The sequence below is a fragment of the Carcharhinus amblyrhynchos genome, chromosome 19 (assembly GCF_965287045.1).
Source record: "Carcharhinus amblyrhynchos chromosome 19, sCarAmb.v2.hapA, whole genome shotgun sequence".
In the NCBI taxonomy this organism is placed as follows: domain Eukaryota; kingdom Metazoa; phylum Chordata; class Chondrichthyes; order Carcharhiniformes; family Carcharhinidae; genus Carcharhinus; species Carcharhinus amblyrhynchos.
In genome coordinates, this window is record NC_137342.1 from 31,684,668 (window position 1) to 31,707,204 (window position 22,537).

The 22,537-nt window shown below is 40.6% G+C and overlaps 1 protein-coding gene across 2 annotated transcripts in view; it reads left to right on the plus strand.

Moving 5' to 3' along the window:
- The window catches only part of rint1 (RAD50 interactor 1), a 51,946-nt gene that overhangs the window by 19,582 nt on the left and 9,827 nt on the right, over positions 1 to 22,537 (plus strand). For both annotated transcript variants that reach the window (XM_080207499.1, XM_080207500.1), the window contains 5 exons: positions 1,366 to 1,476; positions 2,349 to 2,574; positions 2,887 to 3,024; positions 12,208 to 12,407; positions 13,479 to 13,693. In XM_080207499.1, coding sequence (XP_080063625.1) covers positions 1,366 to 1,476; positions 2,349 to 2,574; positions 2,887 to 3,024; positions 12,208 to 12,407; positions 13,479 to 13,693 — 890 coding nt within the window. The remainder of the gene's footprint in view (positions 1 to 1,365; positions 1,477 to 2,348; positions 2,575 to 2,886; positions 3,025 to 12,207; positions 12,408 to 13,478; positions 13,694 to 22,537) is intronic.

Below are 22,537 nucleotides of genomic sequence, written 5' to 3' on the forward strand. Positions count from 1 at the left end.
TAGGCCAGCATTTCTAACACATTCCTAATTGCCCTTGAGAAAGTGGTGGTGAGCCATTGCCTTGAATTGCTGCAGTCCATGTGGTGTAGGTACACAGTGCTGTTAGGAAGGAAGTTCCAGGATTTTGACCCAGCGACAGAGGAGGAATGGCGATGGTTTCAAGTCAGATGACTTTGGGGAGGAACTTGCAGGTGGTGGTCTTCCCGTGCATCTGTTGCCCTTGTCCTTCTAGGTGGGAGAGGCTTTGGATTTGCAAGGTGCTGCCAAAAGAGATGATGAATTAAAAGTAAAATACTGAGGAGTCTGTAACAAAACAGAAAATGATGGAAAATCTCAGGTCTAACAGCATTTGTGAAGAGAGAATAGAGCCAGTGTGGCTGTAATGAAGGATCACCCAGATTTGAAACATTGGCTCTATTCTCTCTCCTTAGATGCTGACAGACCAGCTGAGATTTTCCAGCATTTTCAGCCTTGGTGAATTGCTGTAGTGCGTATTGTAGATGCTGCCACTGTTCACTGAAGTTGTCTTCCATTACGGTAGATTTTGTGTGAGAATGTATACATACATAAATTTAGAAATCGGCTTGTTTCATCGATTGGTATAATGATTTTAATGGATCTTCATTCAACAGCTATCTTCCCGAAACTGTTATACTACATTGTTGCAAGACTCTCCATTTTTCCAGATAGTGTTATGTAGAAAACCAAATTTCAAGATGCCACACATTTGGGATCAGTCAGACTAGTTTTTTGAGAGATGACTTTCATGCGCCAGTCTGAAGGAAATCAAATGTAGTTGTCATCATAATAGGACAAAAATACTTTTAGTCCATGTGGATCAACAGTGAAGATTAATGGAATGCAATGGGAAGGATCTTAGCTTGTAGAGGAAGAAAATTAATTTTTGAACTTAATATACTTTGAGAAAACTAAAGATAAAACCTTGCAATAGTGATCTTGTAGGATATACTTAATATATACATAGCTAGAAATTAACTTTTTTTGGCGATTTGGCTATTAGTTAATAAATTCTTGGTAGATGTTGAATGGGGAGGAGGATTAAATATATTTGTATCTTTAAATCTGGATTGGCATTTTGAGAAAGCTGAAGATATTAATAAGAAATCATACACAGAAGCAGGCCTTTAACCTATTATGACCTTACGAGACCAAAAAATAGGACTTTCCAGTAAGATCTGTCTTTGTAATATGATAGGCATAGGTTTTTGTCCAGACTTCTAATGTGAACTGAATGTTCCTTGTTTTTGAACAAACATTTTTAAAGCCAGGTTAGGATGCAATATGCACATTAACTATTTTAAATGTTGGAGCGAGTAGCAGATATGTTTTTTTTTTACTTTATAGCCAGAGTGGTACCTGACACAAGTGTTAATGTGGATTGGAAACCATATTAAATTTTTTGAAGAGAAAATTCAGCCTATCATAGATAAAACAGGCTCTTCTTTGGATGCCAAGGTAAGTTTCCATTCAATTTTATTCAGAAAATTTTGCTTTTAAAGTAAGTTATATAAATAATGCTCTATATATTTGTAGGAATATTCTTTTTAATGTAAAGTTGTTTATAAACCTATTTTAGGAACTCATTTATTATTTTAGATGCGTTTCCTTGTTGCATGTTTTCCAATTTGAGTAATGAAGCATGAAAAACTAGAAGAGTTCTTTTAAAACACAAATTACAAACTGCAGATAACTGGCATTGTTGGTTGGAATGATAAAATATTTCACTTTTGGTAATTAAGTAAGAATTTCTAGCAGCCTGTTTCTGATAAGTGAGGATATTTAAACCTGTAGTATTTTATTTGTCTCTGATTTTGCTACTGTCTTTCTCCTACTTTTGGTTCTTCTCTCATCTTTGTTCTTACCAAATCTGATGCGCAATTTTCATGAACAAAAAGATTAGAAACATTTTTAATTTACAGACAGTATGAAAACCGCCACAGTTAGTACTACCCTACAGAATATTTTTATTTATTTGAATATGTGGAAGAATTTGAACTGATTTCCAATAATTGACTCCTTGGGTAACACATTTCGCAATTGAAAGTTTAAAATTAAGATCAGAAAAATATAGGAGAACTAAACTGGAGCATTTTACACCAATGTCACCTTTTTACTTTTCACACCCTATTTACACATTGCTGTATAATATTTTCTCCACAGCTGCAAAAATGGTATATTTTGTTATGGTTTGAATCCGAAAATTAGGGTGTGCAATCTTAGGATATATTATCAGATCATACCTTACTCGCAAAAGCTTACTATGAAACTTGGCAGTGTTTAGTCTGAATTGTTCCAGTAACATGTTTCCACCTGCCCTTGTTCTTTAGCTGGAGTTCTCACGGGGTCTGGTAATGCTGGTTTTGGAGAAGATGTCTGCAGATATTCCCAGGCTCCTCTATGATGATGGCCTCTTTTGCCACATGGTAGATGAAATATTGTTGTTTGAGAAAGAGCTACATAGTGCCTATGGCTATCCCAACAACCTCCCATGCTGTATGCACATTCTTTCAGAAGAGACATGCTTTCAGAAATGGTTGACAGTGGAAAGAAAATGTAAGCATACATGGAACTTTGGGATATTTAAAAATGTAGGTTGTAATAGAAGAGTACTTCTTTTAAAACTTATTTTCCTTTGGCACAGTGTGCAAATATGAGTATATAAAATATATAATTGATTTATTGTTGCATAAAATCCTAGTGAATAAATAATATTTTAGAAATGTATTATATGTATAAAGTGGTAAATTATATTGAAACAAATTATGAGCACGTATATTTCTGTTGTTTAAAAATGAACACCAAATCATAGGCATTCAATGCTGATTCATGAAGGTATTAACAATTTCCTACAATCTTGGATTCCAGTTGCTTTAGAAAAGATGGACTCGGTGTTATCTTCAGAGGCTGCATGGACATCCCAGTATAAGGACATCGCTGATGTAGATGAGATGAAAGCTCCAGATTGTGCTGAAACATTCATGACACTACTTCTTGTTATTACAGGTAAAGCAGACTTAGAATAAGTAATACATAAACTTGCCCCAACCAACGCGTACCAGCATTTATACTCGACTCGAGTCTCCTGCCTTCCTTCCTCATTTAATTCTAATCAGCATTGTCCTCTATATCTTTCTCCCTTGCCTGCCAATCAAGCATCCCCTTAAATGTGTCTACAAAACTCCTGTGAATTTTCACCATTCAGTTCCTTCTGAATTTCCTATTTGATTTCTTGCTTACTATCTTGTATCGATGACTTTTAGCTTTTCTCTTCCCTGCAAATGGAAACACTTTTTCTGTGCCTACTAAAATCAAAAAAGGTCACCTCTATTTGACTGCTCCCTCAATTACTGTTTCATGGAGATAATTCTTTTCGGACAATTGTAGCATTGGATTTCTGCTATCATCCTTGTAAATCTTTATTGTCCTCTTTCCAGTGCATCTATATCCTTTGTATAGTGTAGTATTCCAAAGTTCAATACAAACTTAGCAAAATTTATATATCTTTCAGTTTTATTCCTCAGGAAATAAACCTTTGAAATTAAGTTATCTTTTTTTCTGGCTTTGATGTCCCTTGTCAATACTTAAGTGATTTGTGTGTTACATAAGAAATAGGAGCAGGAGTAGGCCAACTAGCCCTTCGAGCCTGCCCCGCCATTCAATAAGATCATGGCTGATCTGTCTTGGCTCAGTTCCACATTCCTGCCCTCTCCCCATAACCCTTAATCCCCTCTCTTATCAAAAACCCATCAACCCGCGTCTTAAAAATATTTAGCGAGGTAGCCTCCACCACTTCAACGGGCAGAGAATTCCAGAGATTCACCACCCTTTGAGTGAAGAAGTTCCTCCTCAACTCCGTTCTAAACTGCCCCCCCTTTATCTTGAGGCTGTGCCCCCTAGTCCTACTATCCTTTCTGAGCGGGAAGAGTCTCTCCACCTCTATCCTATCCATCCCATTCATCATCTTATACGTCTCAATGAGATCTCCCCTCATTCTTTAAACTCTAACGAGTACAAGCCTAATTTATTCAGCCTCTCCTCATAGCTCAACCCCCTCAACTCCGGCATCAGCCTAGTAAACCTCCTCTGCACTCCCTCCAAGGCCAAAATATCCTTGCGTAAGTACGGCGCCCAAAACTGCACACAGTACTCCAGCTGCGGCCTCACCAATGCCCTATACAGCCGCAGCAAGACCTCCCTACTTTTATATTCCATCCCCCTCGCTATGAAGGCCAGCATCCCATTCGCCTTCCTGACCACCTGCTGCACTTGCAAGCTGGGTTTTTGCGACTCATGCACAAGGACCCCGAGGCCTTTGGTTCCACAATCCCATTAAGATTGTTTTTATTACCACACTTGAAGATCTTTGAGAGGATGCAGAGAATAGTTCGGGGGTAAAGATTTTAGCTATAAAGTGAGATTGAAAGAACCTGGGTTTGTTCTCCTCGGTGTAAGTGGAACTGAGAGGATGTTTCATAGAGATCTGCACAATCGTGACAAGTTTAGATAAAGTAAACAGGGAAAAGTTGTTCCCAGTAACTGATGGTACTAGAACGGGAGGCACAGATTTAGGGTTTGCAGTGAGAAATGCAGGAGAGATGTGAGTAAGAATGTTGAATACAGCAAATGGTAGTGACCCACAACTTGCTGTCTGAGAATGGTGGAAGTGAAGTTGATGAACAATTTCAAAAGGAAATTGGATTAGTATTTGAGGGAAATAAACTTGTTGGGTTATGGAGTTAGCACGAGGGACTGTGACTGATAGCTCTACAGAATCCATGGCCTCCTGTGCCATAATGACTATGACTGTATAATATGTTATCTCCCTATTTCTTCAATAAAATGTAATACATAGTGCTCATTTGTGTTGAAATTAATTTGCCAATTATATGCCCATTTTGCATGTTTATTTCCTCCCTCCCCCAGTTTGCTGTGCAAATTTAGAAACTTTTTTATTCCAAGTCCAATCTAATATTATAAATTCTGCGCAACAGCACCATATTTGTGGGACTGCACTTTCTACCTTCTGCTATTGTGAACAGCAAAAACTATCTCTACTCACAACAGGCGAATTAATCATTCTGCCAATTGTCCTTTGATCAACATGCTATGACCTTACTGGCAGCCTTCTGTCTCGTAAGAAGATGGTTTGCACCATAGTAATCAACTATGTAAAGCATCATCTGGTGTGATTCAGGAGGAAGTCTTTCAACACCAGGTTAAAGTCCAACTGGTTTATTTGCGTTTGCTACCAAATAAACCAGTTGGACTTCGACCTGGTGTTGTGAGACTTCTTATTGTGATTAATAGCGGATGCCTTGGTGGTTATTTTCCAGACGTCACTGGATTCCGGGGAAGTGCCGGAAGATTGGAAAGTGGCTAATGTTACGCCGTTGTTTAAGAAGGGTGCCAGGCAAAAGGCAGGGAATTATAGGCCGGTTAGTTTAACGTCTGTTGTGGGTAAAATGTTAGAATCCGTCATCAAGGAGGAAATAGCGAGGCATCTTGAGGGGAATTGCATGATAGAGCAGACACAGCACGGTTTCGTTAAGGGGAAGTCGTGTCTGACAAATTTATTGGAGTTCTATGAGGATGTGTCTAGGGCGGTGGATAGAGGAGAGCCGGTGGATATGGTCTTTCTTGATTTTCAGAAAGCGTTTGACAAGGTTCCTCACAAGAGGTTATTGCAGAAGGTAAGGGGGCATGGAGTTGGGGGTAGGGTGTTAGCATGGATAGAGGATTGGTTGTCAAATAGGAGGCAGAGAGTGGGGGTTAATGGGTGCTATTCGGATTGGCGGTTGGTGACTAGTGGAGTGCCCCAGGGGTCGGTGCTGGGGCCTCAGCTATTTACCATTTATATAAATGATCTGGAGGAGGGAACCGAGTGTATGGTGTCGAAATTTGCTGATGACACCAAGATTGGTGGAATGGCAAATTGCGCGGAGGGTGTGGAGAGTCTACAGAAGGATCTAGATAAGCTGGGCGAATGGGCCAGGAAATGGCAAATGGAATTTAATGTTGGCAAGTGCGAGGTGGTCCACTTTGGCAGGAATAATGGTAGGAAGGACTATTACTTACGGGGCGAAAAACTGCAGCAGGCGACGGTGCAGAGGGACCTTGGGGTCCTTGTGCATGAGTCGCAAAAACTCAGCCTGCAGGTGAAGCAGGTGGTCAGGAAGGCGAATGGGATGCTGGCCTTCATAGCGAGGGGGATTGAATATAAAAGTAGGGAGGTCTTGCTGCAGCTGTATAGGGCATTGGTGAGGCCGCAGCTGGAGTACTGTGTGCAGTTTTGGTCGCCGCACTTACGCAAGGATATTTTGGCCTTGGAGGGAGTGCAGAGGAGGTTTACTAGGCTGATGTCGGAGTTGAGGGGGTTGAGCTATGAGGAGAGGCTGAATAAACTAGGCTTGTACTCGTTAGAGTTTAAAGAATGAGGGGAGATCTCATTGAGACGTATAAGATGATGAATGGGATGGATAGGATAGAGGTGGAGAGGCTCTTCCCGCTCAGAAAGGACAGTAGGACTAGGGGGCACAGCCTCAGATAAAGGGGGGGTGGTTTAGAACGGAGTTGAGGAGGAACTTCTTCACTCAAAGGGTGGTGAATCTCTGGAATTCTCTGCCCGTTGAAGTGGTGGAGGCTGCCTCGCTAAATATTTTTAAGACGCGGGTTGATGGGTTTTTGATAAGCGAGGGGATTAAGGGTTATGGGGAGAGGGCGGGAATGTGGAACTGAGCCACGACAGATCAGCCGTGATCTTACTGAATGGTGGGGCAGGCTCGAAGGGCTGGATGGCCTACTCCTGCTCCTATTTCCTATTTACCCCAGTCCAATGCCAGCATCTCCACATCGTGACTCAGGAACCCCACACTGGTGTGATAGCCTGTGCCGCATTTGTTGCAGAGGAAGACAGTGGGCTGAGAAGGTCCGTGATTCACTGGCCTCTTTGTTTTCTCTGGGCCCTCCTCTTTGCCAACTAAGATTTTTGTTTCTGTTTGCCTATATTTCTCTTCCAATGGCATTCCAAACAGTCAGTCTCCAGAGGTCATGGCTGTCAGAGACTGTTTCCCAGATGTCTGTGACAATGTCCGCTATCTTCATACTTCACCTGCAGGTGATCTTGTTATAAAGTTAGGGATGCCCAATACATTACCCAATGACCAATTCACCATTCAGATGGTTTTTGAGTATATGACTGTCAACTATCTGTGGAATTAGCAGGTTGGTGGATCTATCAGTTGGTGACCTTGCCCTGCCAAGAGATGCTAAGGATTTGTCTTAGACAGTGAACGTGCAACCTGTTCAGCTATTTCTCTTGCCCTAGTATCTGTTCTTCAAGTCTTTCCACAGAAGAGAAGTGTGCTGAGGGTACAGATTTGGTAGACTCGATGTTTGGCATACTTAGTCTAGTTGCTGTTTTTCCACACACTCTTTTACTCAGCTTGGAGATAATGAAGCAGCATTTGTGACCCATGAGTTGATTTCAGCATCAAGTGACAGATTGCTGGTGATTGTGGAACCCAAATATGTGAAGCTATCAACAACCTCTAGTATCTAATGGCAATGTGGCAACATCCTGGACCATGACATTTGTTTTTCAGGTGCTGATGGTCAAACCAATTTATTACAGGCACATTAGTGACAATATGCATTGGAATATTATGTAACACCTTATTGAAAGCCATTTGGAAATTGTCCATTCTTTCTCTTGGCTCTGATGAAGATTAGTATTTTACTTCCTTGTGTCCCAAGTATACTACAGTGTATATTTACAAAGCTACTTCATAGAACTCTATTTTTTTCACTTAAGTAGCAGCTGACAAATGATAGTTAGGAAACTAAAAATAATTTACAGGTCCCAACTCCTTTGCTTTCTTCAGAAAGATATAATTCACTCATCCTAGCATGAATTTTGCTCAAGTGATTGAATTCTTGACTGCAAAACTTCTCCCTATCCAATAAAGTTAATTGGGAAAAATGTAGAATACTTACCTAATCTTACTCATCTTTGTTTCTTTTACTTTGAACATTAAAAGAAAAATACATAGAGTTTACACTCGTTGAAGTACTTTTTGAAGTACAATCACTGTTGTAGGAAATGCATCAGCCAATATGTGTACAGCAAATTCCCACGAACAGCAATGTGATAGTGACCAGTTAATCTGTTTTTGTGATGTTGATTGAAGGGTAGGTATTGGCCAGGACACTAGGGATAATGCCTCTGTAGTTGACTCTATCACTAATTTGTTATTGTTTTCATTTACTGCATTAATTCTGTATATTCCTTTTTTTGCCTAATGTTCTCCGGCTTGAGGGCGATTCAGATCAAGTTGCATTTATTGTCCGTCCCTAGCTGCCCTGAAAGGTGGTGATGGGATTTCTTAAACATCTGAAAGCTTGTGTTGATGAGCATACATTGTTGTTATGTAGGGAATTCAAGGATTTTGACAATGTGTAAATGAAGGAACCAGTGATAAATGTTAAGGTCAGGATTCTGTATGACTTGGATAGTGACCTGGACATGATAGTGTAGCGGTTATATTGCTGCACTTATATTTCTCTGTGGCAGAGATTGCACGACAGCAAAGTAATGGCGGGTTTGTAAATTGAATTTAGTGGCAGAGTACCAATTGAGCTCATTGCTTTATTCTAGGTGTTAAATCTTGCAGCATTTATTCAGGTGAGTGGTTGATATTCCGTCATGCTCCCAACTTGCATCTTGTAGGCAATGCACTCTTGGGTCAAGAGATGAGCCACTTTTTTTCAGAGTAACAGCTTCTATCCTGCCACGGTGTTGATATGACTAGTCCAACTAAATTCCTGAGAAATGGATGTTGATGTTGGGGTGGGGGTTTGGCAATTGTGGCACTGTTGAAAGCCACAAGAAGCTTGATGAATCTCTTCCTGCTGAGATGATATTTTGTAGCTTGAATTTTCTCTTTTATCAGTTGAGCCTGGCTATTATCCAGGTCATGTTTTAGGCTCAGATGGGTTGCTTCATTATTGAAGGAATTGTGAATACAGTTGAGCATTGTAGAATTTTCTGTGAACAACCACATTCCTGACTTCATAACAAGGAAGGTTGTTGATGATGCAGTTGTTAATAGTCGGGTTATGAAGACTGCCCTGAGGCAGTGCTATGGTTCCAAAGATTGGTCTCCAACAATTGTGACAGTTTTCCTTTCGTGTCAGATAAAACTCCGGGCACCAAAACTCCTGACTCTCCGTGGTTTCAGTTCTTCTAGTGATGTCTTGATGTAGGCAATTACATACTTCTCTCCTCTGGCATTTGGCTCTTGTGGCCATACTTGGGTCAAGGCCATGATTCTGCACTCAGTGGGTTTGCCAGAACTAAACTCGGTATTATAAATCAGGTTATTCATTAGGGTCTGTTGGGCCGGACAGGATATACCTGACATCTTTCCATGTTCATGGACAGCTTCCGGTGTCCTGATTGCACTAGAATTGATTGGCTACTTTTGTTTCTCATGGTTAAAATACCATAGTTAAGATGCTATCAGAGGTTATAACCTTGGCTATGAATAGTGTACTCAACAATTTCTTAATGTTGTATGGTGTAAACTAAATGGCTGAACATGGATGAGTATAATGTTTGGAGAATGCTGATTAGGATTTTCGACATGGCTGAGGTAGCTTGTAAACTTCAAGCTTGCAAGTCTCTTTTGCACTGTGCTCCATCGTGGTTAAAAATTGGGATATTCATGAAGCTTCCTTCCCAGTCAGTTTCCTTTGCCACCATTCCCCATTGACTCAGGAAGAAGGAAAGAATTTTGTTCTGATTCGTTGATTTTGAGATCTGTAACTTTGCTAACAGCTGTTGGTCTTTAACAACCAGGTGGTCTTTTAGTAGCTTCATTCGGTTTGTGTTTCATTCCAGGTTATGCTTGATGCTGCACTAGCATGATATTCTATGCTTTCCATTGAACCAGAATTATTTGTATAGCATTTTTCATAACCACTGGACATCTCTTGGCACTTTACAGCCAGTAAAATACTTGTAAAGTGCAGTCACTGTTGTAATTTAGGAAATGCAGCAGCCAATATGTATGCTTCAAATTCCTACAAACAGCAATGTGATAGTGATCAGTTAATTTGTTTTTGTGATGATTGAGGGATAGATATTGGCCAGGACACCAAGGTTAATTCCTCTGCTCTTCCTTGAACTAATGGCCTCCTGGCTTGATTGTGATGGAGGTGTGAGAGATGAGATTGCAGATTGTGGCGATATACAGTTTTGCTGCTTTGAGCCCGTGTTTGAATTTTTGAACTGCTTTTCTCTCCCATTTGCATGGACTTTGTTTTCATAATAAGTCAGATAGTCAAACCTGCCAATATGGACAGATATATCTGCAGTAGATTGATCAGAATGAGATCAAGTATGTCATTGCGTCACTTTAGTTGGAAACTGTTAACAAATTAAATATTTCTAAAAATTAAAACAATGCAGCAGCTTCCAGTTATGTAGCATCTTCAACATTAAACAGTCCAAGATGCATCTGAGGAATGTGGTGAAGCAAAATTTGAGTTACATAAAGTGATATAGCCAAAAGCTTGTTCAAAGATCTTAAGGAGTATTTTTAAAGAGGAAGGGAAGGTTTAGGGAGTGAATTCCAGAGATTAGGGCCTAAGCAACTGAAGGCATGACTACCATTAGTGGAGAAGTTAAAATCAGGAATGCTTGAGAGACCTGGATTCGAATATAGATACCTTTTCAGAAATGTCTGCCTGCTAGAAATTTGAAATGGGGTGGGACAAAACCGTGGAGGGAGTTGAAAACAAGAATAATAATTTTAAAATTGCTGTTGCTTCATTGGGAACCAATGTAGGTCTGTGAGCAATGGCATGATGGAATAGGGCTTACTGCAAGTAACAACATGGGCAGCAGAAGTTTGGGAAGCCTCAAATTTGTGAAGGAAATATTGTGGGAGGATGGCCAACGGTTCATTGGAATAGTCAGATATTAACAAAATAGAGGCATGGATCAGGGTTTCAACAGCAGATGGACTGAAGCGGAGGTAGAATTATGGAATGAGTTGGAGGTGGGTATTCGTGCATGCACAGCATTGGGAGCTCCCCTTAGAGTCCAATCTGACACCAAGGATTGTGAACAATGGCTTCAGTCTTACCAGTGTTTAATTGGAAAAAATTTCTGCTCATCCAACACTGGGTGGCAGTCAAACATCCAGTGTTTGGAGAGACAGTGGTGAGGTAGAGCTGGGTGTCGTCAGTGCACATGTGAAAACTAATGCTGAATTTATAGATGGCGCCACTAAGGTGAACATTAAGAAGTAACATTGTGGAAACATGGAGAAAAGCTATTGTAGGTTATTCTAAGGCTTTGATCAGATATGTAAGAATTGAACTAGCAAGTGCAATCCCATTCACCTGGATGATGGTGGAGAAGAATGGTATGGTCAATCACGTCAAAGGTGCAATCAGAGCAAGTCGGGATCGTTTATCATTGCCACAGTCGCACCCTGACCAAGTGTTGCAGACTGCACATTGCAAAGCTTAGGACGATGTGCTGGGGATGCACTGATGCTTGGGGCAGCCACCACAAAGATGTAATTGGAAAGATCACTCTGTAAGACTTCTCAAGCCGTACTACACAAAGGGGCTGGAAATTTTATAAATCCTCAGGCTGTATGACTCACATTGAATGTATATGGTGAATATTGCATGTGTCACAATTGTATTGAAGCGCCTCAGAGTGCATCATGATCTATGTAGAAAACCTGAATATTATTGCACTTGTGATGGCCATTTTGAAATGTTTGTAATGTTCTTTCAGATATTTTATGAATAAAGCATATTTTGGGTGGAAAGATTGTTAGTCACGTAGGATGTTAGAAAGATTATGTTTAGAGAAGATAGTTTTTAAGGGATGAAGTGCCTCCTATAACTGACACAGTCACTAAAGGCAATGTTGCCATCAGGCATCATTATCGGTTTGAATTTTGTGCATTTTTCTGGTTGTCTGTCTTTTTAATTTTAATGCACGTTTTAATTACTTCTGGAGTTGGATTCAGAAAAAGGGAAATTTTACATATTTATTAAGGGTAAAGGAGCCATATTGCATAGATATTTTAGTATACATAATATTTGTTTTTCCGCTTTATTTTTCTGAACTGCTACATAAAAAAACTACCGTGTTTATCTTAACAGACCGGTACAAGGGTCTTCCAACAGCAGCCCGAAAACTGCAGTTTTTGGAACTACAGAAAGAGCTGATTGATGATTTCAGGATTCGTCTGACTCAAGTAATGAAAGAGGAGACCCGTTCTCCTCTAGGATCCCGTTACTGTGCCATCCTGAATGCAGTCAACTACATTGCAGCAGTGCTAGCAGACTGGGCGGACAATGTGGTAAAATATTCATGCCTCTTATGGAATACTTGTTTTTGATGGCAAGAATGGATACATCCATTTCAAAATAACTCTGAATACTTTAAGTATCTCTGCCAATAGAGTAATGTAGACAAGAGTAGGTTGACTAAGTGGTATGATGTTAAGTGAAAGGCTTCTGTTTACATAAAGCCTCCATTATCGTAGATCATAGAACCCTACAGTGCAGAAAGAGGCCCTTCGGCCTATCGAGTCTGCACTGACCACAATCCCACACAGGCCCTACTCCCTTATCCCTACATATTTTACCCATAATCCCTCTAATCTACGCATCTCAGGACACTGAGGAGCAATTTTTTTTAGCATGGCCAGTCAACCTAACCTGCACATCTTTGGACTGTGGTAGGAAACTGGAGCACCCAAAGGAAACCCACGCAGACACGAGGAGAATGTGCAAACTCCACACAGACCATGACTCAAGCCGGGGGTCGAATCCAGGTCCCTAGAGCTGTGAAGTAGTGCTACCACTGTGCTACCGTGCTGCCCTCTATTTTAAACTGTTCAAAATGCTTCACAAACAGTTAATTACTTTAAGCTATTAATGTGACTGCCATTTTGTGTGATTAGTTCTTGGTAGTGATTGCTAATGGGAATTGATCAGGTATTTTGAACTATCAGAATGGATTGACAAGGTTTTAGTTCAACAGTGATTTGAAAGAATAACCTCTTTAAAATGCTAAAATTCATGTGCTAGATTGTTCACTAAATGTTACAGTGTTTCAAACATTTCATTTCATTCATCAGTGAAAGCAACAAAGAAGTTTCTGAAGCAATTTAGAGACTGTTGAATCATGCTCTCCCTTTTCAAATCAATAAGCCGTGTGGTAGTGAAACTGTTTAACAATATATTATGAATTGTTTAACTTTATGGAAAATAATTAAATGCAGTACTGTGATGGAGTAATAGAGTGATATTAAGTATTGGGGCTATATAGTTGACATTATAGTAATTGGGGGGATAAAGTGCATATTTATGAAATTGGATCAAGGTGCTATTTTCCAAGCTTAGAAATGTAATGTCCTTTTGTGCAGTTCTTCTTACAGCTTCAGCAAGCAGCACTTGAGGTATGTGGAGCAAGAAACACCATGACTGAGTTACAGCTTGGCCAGCTGGCCTCTCTTGAAAGCTCTGTCTTTGATAATATGATTGATTTGCTAGAGCGCCTCCGATATGACATGTTGACACGACAAGTAGAGCATGTCTTTAGAGAAGTGAAGGACAAAGCAAAACCTTACAAGAAGGAAAGGTGAATATTTTGGAAATTTGAGCAGCTGCTATATTGCATTTTCATGTATAACAAGAAAAATAACCGTCATAGCAATTAGTTAATGAAGATTTCAGTTAATTTAATTGTTCAGTTAAGTTAGTTAATTGATTACTGTTAAATTCTATGGCATCAATAGGGAGGGAAAGAATTTTTTCTAAATGAAATTAATGGCTTAGCTTCTTGGATTGGGAGAAATATATCTTGAATCTTTCTGATTTGCCGCTGTGCCCATTAAAGGAAACAAATACTATTTAGTTATAAAAATCGCAGAAGGATTGAATGTATTTCAAAACCTCCACCCTTATTTAAACAGAGTTATGGTAGAGTTAGTATTCTTGGGGGTGATTCAGTGCCCATGCAAAGTTTACAAGCTGAATGCTACATCAATTTTTTCCCCTTGCAGCTGAAGACAGCATCATATTGGAATAGTGGCATCTTACTGGAATTTTACCAAAGCTGGGCAATCTCCATTAGTGAATCTAGATATTGTCACAGCCAAATCTGATTTGGCCTAGCCTGACATCCATATGTGCATGTTCCATCTGGCGTCTCTACATCATGTCTGAGAGTCCCTACAGAAGTTAACTAACTTAATCCAGATCAGAAATTAAACTTGGAGTAATTCCAGGCCTGTATGCTTCAGGAAATCACACTGATACACATTCATCTATTGAACAATTGGTAAAATTCAGTATTTGGCCTAGGATTTGGGAGGCAAGTAACACTGAGGCTATCAGGGCTCAGCATTATAATGGAGGACATATGGAAATTCTACAGTATTCATCTGCATAATTAAATGTAGCAATTAAGAAGTTTCAGTCAAAGATACCTTGCTTCTCCACAAGGTGTACGGTTGTGGTCTTCAGTATTAGACTGGTCATTGAAATGACTACAATGGTGGGAACTTCCCGTACTTGCCCATTACCTTCCACACTGAACACAGCTGAAAAAGTTAGGGTTGGTGCATTAAGGCATCGGTGAATTTTTAATTGTGTGATAAGTGATAAATACTGCTGAGCAACCTCTCTGACCCAAAAAATAAATTTTACTAGCGTGGAGTCAGAAATCCTCAAGAAAATTTGTGTCTGAAATTTCAAAAACAATGTTTTTTTTTCTTTTTATGTCTAAATTTTTCTTTTCCTTCCCATCTGTATTTCCCATCTTTGACATACCATTAGAAATAGAAGTATCCTAGAATCCCTACAGTGCAGAAGGATGCCATTTGGCCCATTGAGCCCACATTGACAACTGTCCCATTTCCATAACCACACACATTTACAGTCCTGATCCTTCTGACACTAACGGGCAATATAGAATGGGCAGGCAGGCTAACCTGCACATTTTTGGACTGTGGGAGGAAACCAGAGCATACGGGGAGAATGTGCAAACTCCACATAGTTATCCAAGGCCAGAATTGAACCCGGATCCCTGGTGCTGTGAGGCAATAGTGCCAACCACTGTGCCACCATGCCACCCCTTAGGCCATTTGGCCTCATAAATCTGCTCTGCCAGTCAATCAGAGCATGGCTGATCTCATTGTGACCGTAACTCCACATTCCTGCCTTTCCATCCTAACCCTTGACTTCCCTGTCAAGCAAAAACCTGTCTAACCCAGTCGTGCATATGTCCAATGATGCACTGTGTAGAAGAGAATTTTGAAGGCTAGCAACACTCAGAAGAAATGTCTTCTCGCCTTAAATCGGAGCCCGAACCACTTCAAATGCAAATATATCCTTAAGCAAGGAGACCAAAACTACACACAATACTCTAGGTGTGATTTCATCAATGCGTTGTACAGTTGTAGTAAGACTTTCTGTCTTTTATACACCATCATCCTTGCAATAAACGCCATCTTCCATTTGCCTTCCTAATTTATACTCCTATGCAGACAGACTCTATCCTCCTCACAATTTGCTTTCCTGCATGTCTTCATATCATCAACAAATTTGGCTACAGTAATGTTAGTCTCTTAATATGTGCCATTAATATAGATGTTAGATAGCTAAGACAACAGCACGCCACTGGTTGCAATTTGCCAAGTTGAAAATGACACACTTATCTGAGCTCTGTTTTCTGTTGGTTAGTCAAACCTTTCTCCGTGCTAATTTATCAATACCGTAAGCCCTTAACTTGTATAGTAACCTTTTTATGTGGCACCTAATCAATTGCCTTTAGAAATCCAAATGCAGTACATCTGCAGGTTTCCCTTTGTCCATGCTGCTTGTAATATCCTCAAAGAATTCTATTAAATTTGCCTAACGTGATTTCCTTTTCACAAAACCATGTAGACTTTACCTGATTTGTATTAGAATTTTCTAAATGTCCTGCTACTACTTTGGATTCAAACATTTTTCCTATGAGATGTTAGGCTAACTGGTCTGTAGTTTCCTGTTTTCTGTCTTTCACCATCCTTGAATAAAGTGTTACATTTGTGGTTTTCCAATATAGAAACATAGAAGTAAGGAGCAGAAAGAGGCCATTTGACCTATAGGCCTGTTCTGCTTTCATTACGATCATGGCTGATCCTGCTTTTTCCCCATAACCTTTGATAGCATTCGCCCCAAGTGCTATATCCAGCCGCCTCTTGAATACATTCAATGTTTTGGCATCAATTACTTCCTGTGGTGATGAATTCCACAGACAGACCACTCTTTGGGTGAAGGAATGTCTCCTCACCTCCATCCTAAATGGTCTACCCTAAATCCTCAGACTCCTGTGACCCCTGGTTCTGGACTCCCCCACCATTGGGAATATCCTCCCTGCATCTACCTTCCCTTTTTGGTCTTGTTAGAATTCTTTAAGTCTCTACAAGACCCCCCCCCCTCATTTGTCTGAACTCCAGCAAAAACAATCCTAACCCAGTCGGTTTCTCCTCATACATCAGTGCCGCCATCCCAGGAATTGACCTAAATAAACCTTCGCTGTACTCCCTCGAGAGCAAAAGCATTCTTCCTAGGAAGAGGAGACCAAAATTGCACGCAAGGTGTGGCATCACCAAGGCCTTGTATAATTGCAATAACATATTCCTGCTCCTGTATTCGATATCTCTCGCAATGAAGGATAACGTACTATTTGCCTTCTTTACCACCTGCATGCTTATCTTCAGTGACTGGTGCACAAGGAGACCCAGGTCCTGCTGCACATTCCCCTCTCCCAATTTATAGCCATTCAGGTAGTAATCTGCCTTCTTGTTTTTGTTTGCAAAAGGAATAACCTCACATTTATCCAAATTATACTGCATCTACCATTGATTTGCCCACTTGCCCAATCTGTCCAGATCATTCTGAAGGATCTCTGCATCCTCATCACAGTTCAACCTCCCACCTAACTTAATATCATCTGCGAATGTTAAGATGTTACACTTTGTTCCTTCAGCTATCTCTGCAGGGCTTCAGAGATAGTTTTTTGTCTATTGCAATACACTTCCCCCAATCCCATGCGCTTTAATCGTGCATGATCATCTCTTATGTGGGACTTTATTAAACGCTTTCTGAAAATCCATATATACCACATCGACTGACTCCCCCTTGTCAACTCTACTAGTTACATCATCAAAGCATTCCAACAGATTTGTCAAGCATGATTTCCCCTTCATAAATCTATGCTGACTCTGTCTGATCCTGCCACTGCTTTCTAAATGCTGGGATCTTTTCAAAATGTAGGGAATTTATGAAGATAATTTAGGAAGATTAACATCAGTGCATGGACTATCCCTGAAGCCACTTCATTTAAGATCCTAGGCAACAGGTCCTCAGATCCAATTGACTTGTCATCCTTCAGTCTCAAAAGTTTGCCCATTACTTTTTCTCTCATTGTCATGATTTTTAAGTTCCTCACTCCCATTTGCTCTCTGATTTTCTATTATTTTTGGGATGTGTCTTGTGTCTTCTGCTGTGAACAGATTAAAGTCTCTGCCATTTCCTCCTCAGTTCCCCAATTTCATCCTTTAAAGGACTATGATCTTTTGTTTTCTATATCCTTACAAAAGCTTACACTGTTTGATTTACATTTTTTGCTAGTTTTCTCTCATGCAGTATATTTTCACTTTTGGTTTCTATAAACTTCCCAATCTTCTGGTTTACCACAAATCTTGGCAGGATTGTAAAACTCTGCTTTCAGTTTTATAACATTCTTCCTTAGCCATGGATAGTGCAACCTTCTCATGTATCTTATTTGAGAGTTATAGGATCTCACAGCGCAGAAGAGGGCCCTCGGCCCATCGAGTCCACACCAACACATTAGAAACACCTGAATTCCTAACTAATCCCAATTGCCAGCACTTGGCCCATACCCTTAAATGTTATGATGTGCCAAGTGCTCAACCATATACTTTTTAAAGGATGTGGGGCTACCTGACTCTACCCCATCCCTGGTAGTGCATTCCAGATCGTCACCATCATCTGAGTAAAAATGTTTTTCCTCACATTTCCCCCTAAACATCCTGCCTCTCACCTCGGGCATATGTCCCCTCATGACTGAATTATGTATTATCTCCTCGAATGTCTCCTGCCACCTCTCTATCAACTAATATTTTAATCTTTTTCTCAAGTCCACTTTAACTGACTCTGTCATCATAGTCCTGTGATTGTTTTGTATAGACCAATGTTTCTTAGCCCTCAATGTGAAATTCCACCATGTTATTGTTGCACTTGTGTGAAGATGATCATTTACAACAATGGTCATTCATTAATCCTGTCTTATTGCCCATTGCCAGATTTTGATTTGAACATAAGAACATAAGAAATAGGAGCAGGAGTAGGCCATCCAGCCCTTCGAGCCTGCCCCGCCATTCAATAAGATCATGGCTGATCTGTCGCTGCTCAGTTCCACTTTCCCGCCCTCTCCCCATAACCCTTAATCCCCTCTCCTATCAAAAACCCATCAACCCGCGTCTTAAAAATATTTAGCGAGGCAGCCTCCACCACTTCAACGGGCAGAGAATTCCAGAGATTCACCACCCTTTGAGTGAAGAAGTTCCTCCTCAACTCCGTTCTAAACCGCCCCCCTTTTATCTTGAGGCTGTGCCCCCTAGTCCTATTGTCTTTTTTGAGCGGGAAGAGTCTTTCCACCTCTATCCTATCCATCCCATTCATCATCTTATACGTCTCAATGAGATCTCCTCTCATTCTTCTAAACTCTAACGAGTACAAGCCCAGTTTATTCAGCCTCTCCTCATAGCTCAACCCCCTCAACTCCGGTATCAGCCTAGTAAACCTCCTCTGCACTCCCTCCAAGGCCAAAATATCTTTGCGCAGGTGCGGCGCCCAAAAATGCACACAGTACTCCAGTTGCGGCCTCACCAATGCCCTATACAGCTGCAGCAAGACCTCCCTACTTTTATATTCAATCCCCTTCGCTATGAAGGCCAGCATCCCATTCGCCTTCCTGACCACCTGCTGCACCTGCAAGCTGGGTTTTTGCGACTCATGCACAAGGTCCCCGAGGTCCCGCTGCACCGTCGCCTGCTGCAGTTTTTCTCCTCGTAAGTAATAGTCCTTCCTACCATTTTTCCTACCAAAGTGGACCACCTCACACTTGCCAACATTAAATTCCATTTGCCATTTCCTGGCCCATTCGCCCAGCCTATCTAGATCCTTCTGCAGACTCTCCACACCCTCCGCACAATTTGCCGTTCCCCCAATCTTGGTGTCATCAGCAAATTTCGACACCCTACACTCGGTTCCCTCCTCCAGATCATCTATATAAATGGTAAAAAGCTGAGGCCCCAGCACCGACCCCTGGGGCACTCCACTAGTCACCATCCGCCAATCCGAATAGCACCCGTTGACCCCCACTCTCTGCCTCCTATTTGACAACCAATCCTCTATCCACGCTAACACCCTACCCCCAACTCCATGTCCCTCGACCTTCTGCAATAACCTCTTGTGAGGCACTTTGTCAAACGCTTTCTGAAAATCTAGAAAGACCACATCCACCGGCTCTCCTCTATCCACCGCCCTAGACACATCCTCATAGAACTCCAGTAAATTTGTCAGACACGACTTCCCTTTAATGAAACCGTGCTGCGTCTGCTCTATCAAGCAATTCCCTTCAAGATGCCTCGCAATTTCCTCCTTAATGACAGATTCTAACATTTTACCTACCACAGACGTTAAACTAACCGGCCTATAATTCCCCGCCTTTTGCCTGGCACCCTTCTTAAACAACGGCATAACATTAGCCGTTTTCCAATCATCCGGCACTTCCCCGGAATCCAGCGACGTTTGGAAAATAACCACCAAGGCATCCACTATCACCTCCGCCATTTCTTTCAGAACCCTCAGATGCATTCCATCCGGTCCTGGGGACTTGTCCACAATCAGCCCCTCCAGTCTTGGATACTTATCCAAGATACGACACCCACCAGCGTCTTCCTCCCTTTGCTGTTCCTAATCTCCACCCACAACGATTCCACCCTCTTTGTATACATCATTTACATTTAATTTTATATTCCTTGCTTTATACTTCCTGATTTGGACTCTGTCTTGGTGAGATTCTTCAATCTGATCAGTTGAAGAGCCTCTGTGTTGCTTTCTCTGCACACACATACCATTGATCCCCTTTGGATGACTCCATCCTGGAAAAGATGACAGAATAAAGGAAATCTCTGTGGCCAAAGCTACAAAATATTTTCAGGCAGATTTGAGGTGAATGATAAGCATTATCCCTTTGCTGCTGACTGCAAAGTCCAAGCCATTAAATGTAATACAAAACAGTCTCACGTTTATTGTGGCCAGTTGTGAAATGACATGTAGAATTGAATTAATCAATTTCATAAATCTGAGCAATTTGGTTCACTTACAGAAGTTCTGTTCACAAATTGAACAACAAATTTAATTAGTTGCAAAAGAATGGTGCCAAGAACTTCAAAATGCAAATTAATGTATGCAATGTTTATGATAATGGTGTACCTGAATGTGGTTTTAATGGACTGTGTAAAGATTAGCTCTGTTAAAATTTAAGAAATTTATCACTGCCGTGTCATTTAACAGAACCTGGAAGGAATATAAAACAGTCATATTATACATGGTTACTGAAGACTTATTAATAATTTTGATCCAACTTTCAAGGATCACTGAATAATTGCTTTCCTGTGCAGTACTAAATGCTGAGCAAGATCCACCAAGGGTTGGATTTAAAGCAAATTAATATTTGATTATAATGAGCCAATATTGAATCATCATTAAATTTAACATTGATCAACAATCAGTTTATTGCAAGGTTACACCTTACTACATTATACCTGGTTGACAGAGCATGAGGTTTTACACTCTGAAGCTCAGTCATTGATAGACATTTAAAAAAAATGCAAGTAGTTTGCCAGTAGATATCATTTCTGAAAAAGGTTCAATGCATTGTCTGTGCTAAATTTTCCCCCAGTGTACTGAACAGGTGCCAGAGCGTGCCAACTAGGGGATTTTCACAATAATTGCAGTGTTAATGTAAGCCTACTTGTGACTAATAATAAAACTTTAACTTTAAATACTAGTACAGAAATATTTTTTCTACAGAAATTCTTCTGCAGACAAATTTTGTCTGGTTGTTTCCCATTCTTTTTGGATAAAGTGTCCCATGATTACTTATTGTGTACTATCTATTTGGACAAAATATGTTGTGTTCAGTCTGAAGTTAGATATATGAGAGCCATAGAAAATTACAACTCAGAAACAAACCTTTTGGCCCTTCTTGTCTGTGCTGAACCATTGTTTTTGCCTAGTCCCACTGACCTGCACTTGAACCATATCCCTCCGTACCCCTCTCACCCATGAACCCGTCCAAGTTTTTCTTAAATGTCATAAGTGACCCCGCATTTACTACTTTATCCGGCAGCTCATTCCACACTCCCACCACGCTCTGCGTGAAGAAGCCCCCCCCCCCCCCTAATATTCCCTTTAAACCTTTCTCCTTTCACCCTTAACCCATGCCCTCTGTTTTTTTTCTCCCCTAGCCTCAGTGGAAAAAGCCTGCTTGCATTCATTCTATCTATACCCATCAAAATCTTATACACCTCTATCAAATCTCCCCCCATTCTTCTATGCTCCAGGGAATAAAGTCCTAACCTATTCAAACTCTCTCTGTAACTCAGCTTCTCAAGTCCCAGCAACATTTCTGTGAACCTTCTCTGCACTCTTTCAACTTTATTTATATCCTCCCTGTAACTAGGTGATCAAAACTGTACACAATACTCTAAATTCGGCCTCGTCAACGCCTTATATAACACTCCAACTTTTATACTCGATATTCCAATTTATAAAGACCAATGTACCAAAAGTACTCTTTACGACCCTGTCCACCTGTGATGTCACTTTTAGGGAATTCTGTATCTGTATTACCAGATCCCTCTTCAGCTGCACTCTTCAGAGTCCTACCATTTAGCCTGTACGTTCTACTTTGGTTTGTCCTTCCAAAGTGCAATACCTCACCCTTGTCTGCGTTAAATTCCATTTGCCATTTTTCAGCTCAGTTTTCTAGTTGGTCCAAGTCCCTCTGCAAACTGAAAATTTTCCTCACTGTCCACTACACCTCCAATCTTTGTATCATGAGCAAATTTGCTGATCCAATTTACCAGGTTATCATCCAGATCATTGATATAGATGACAAACAACAATGGACCCAACACCAATCCCTGCAGCACTCTACTAGTCACAGGCCTCCACTCAGAAATATTGATGAAACCGTTTCCTGTTTGAGTATTTCTCTCTCTGTCTTCTGCCCCTGCCCATTATGAAATGAATATTGTATTTGGTAGGTTTTTTATTTACAGTAGCTATTTTTAAAAAATTTATATTCTTATTGTCAAGTTTGGACATGAAACCTACTACA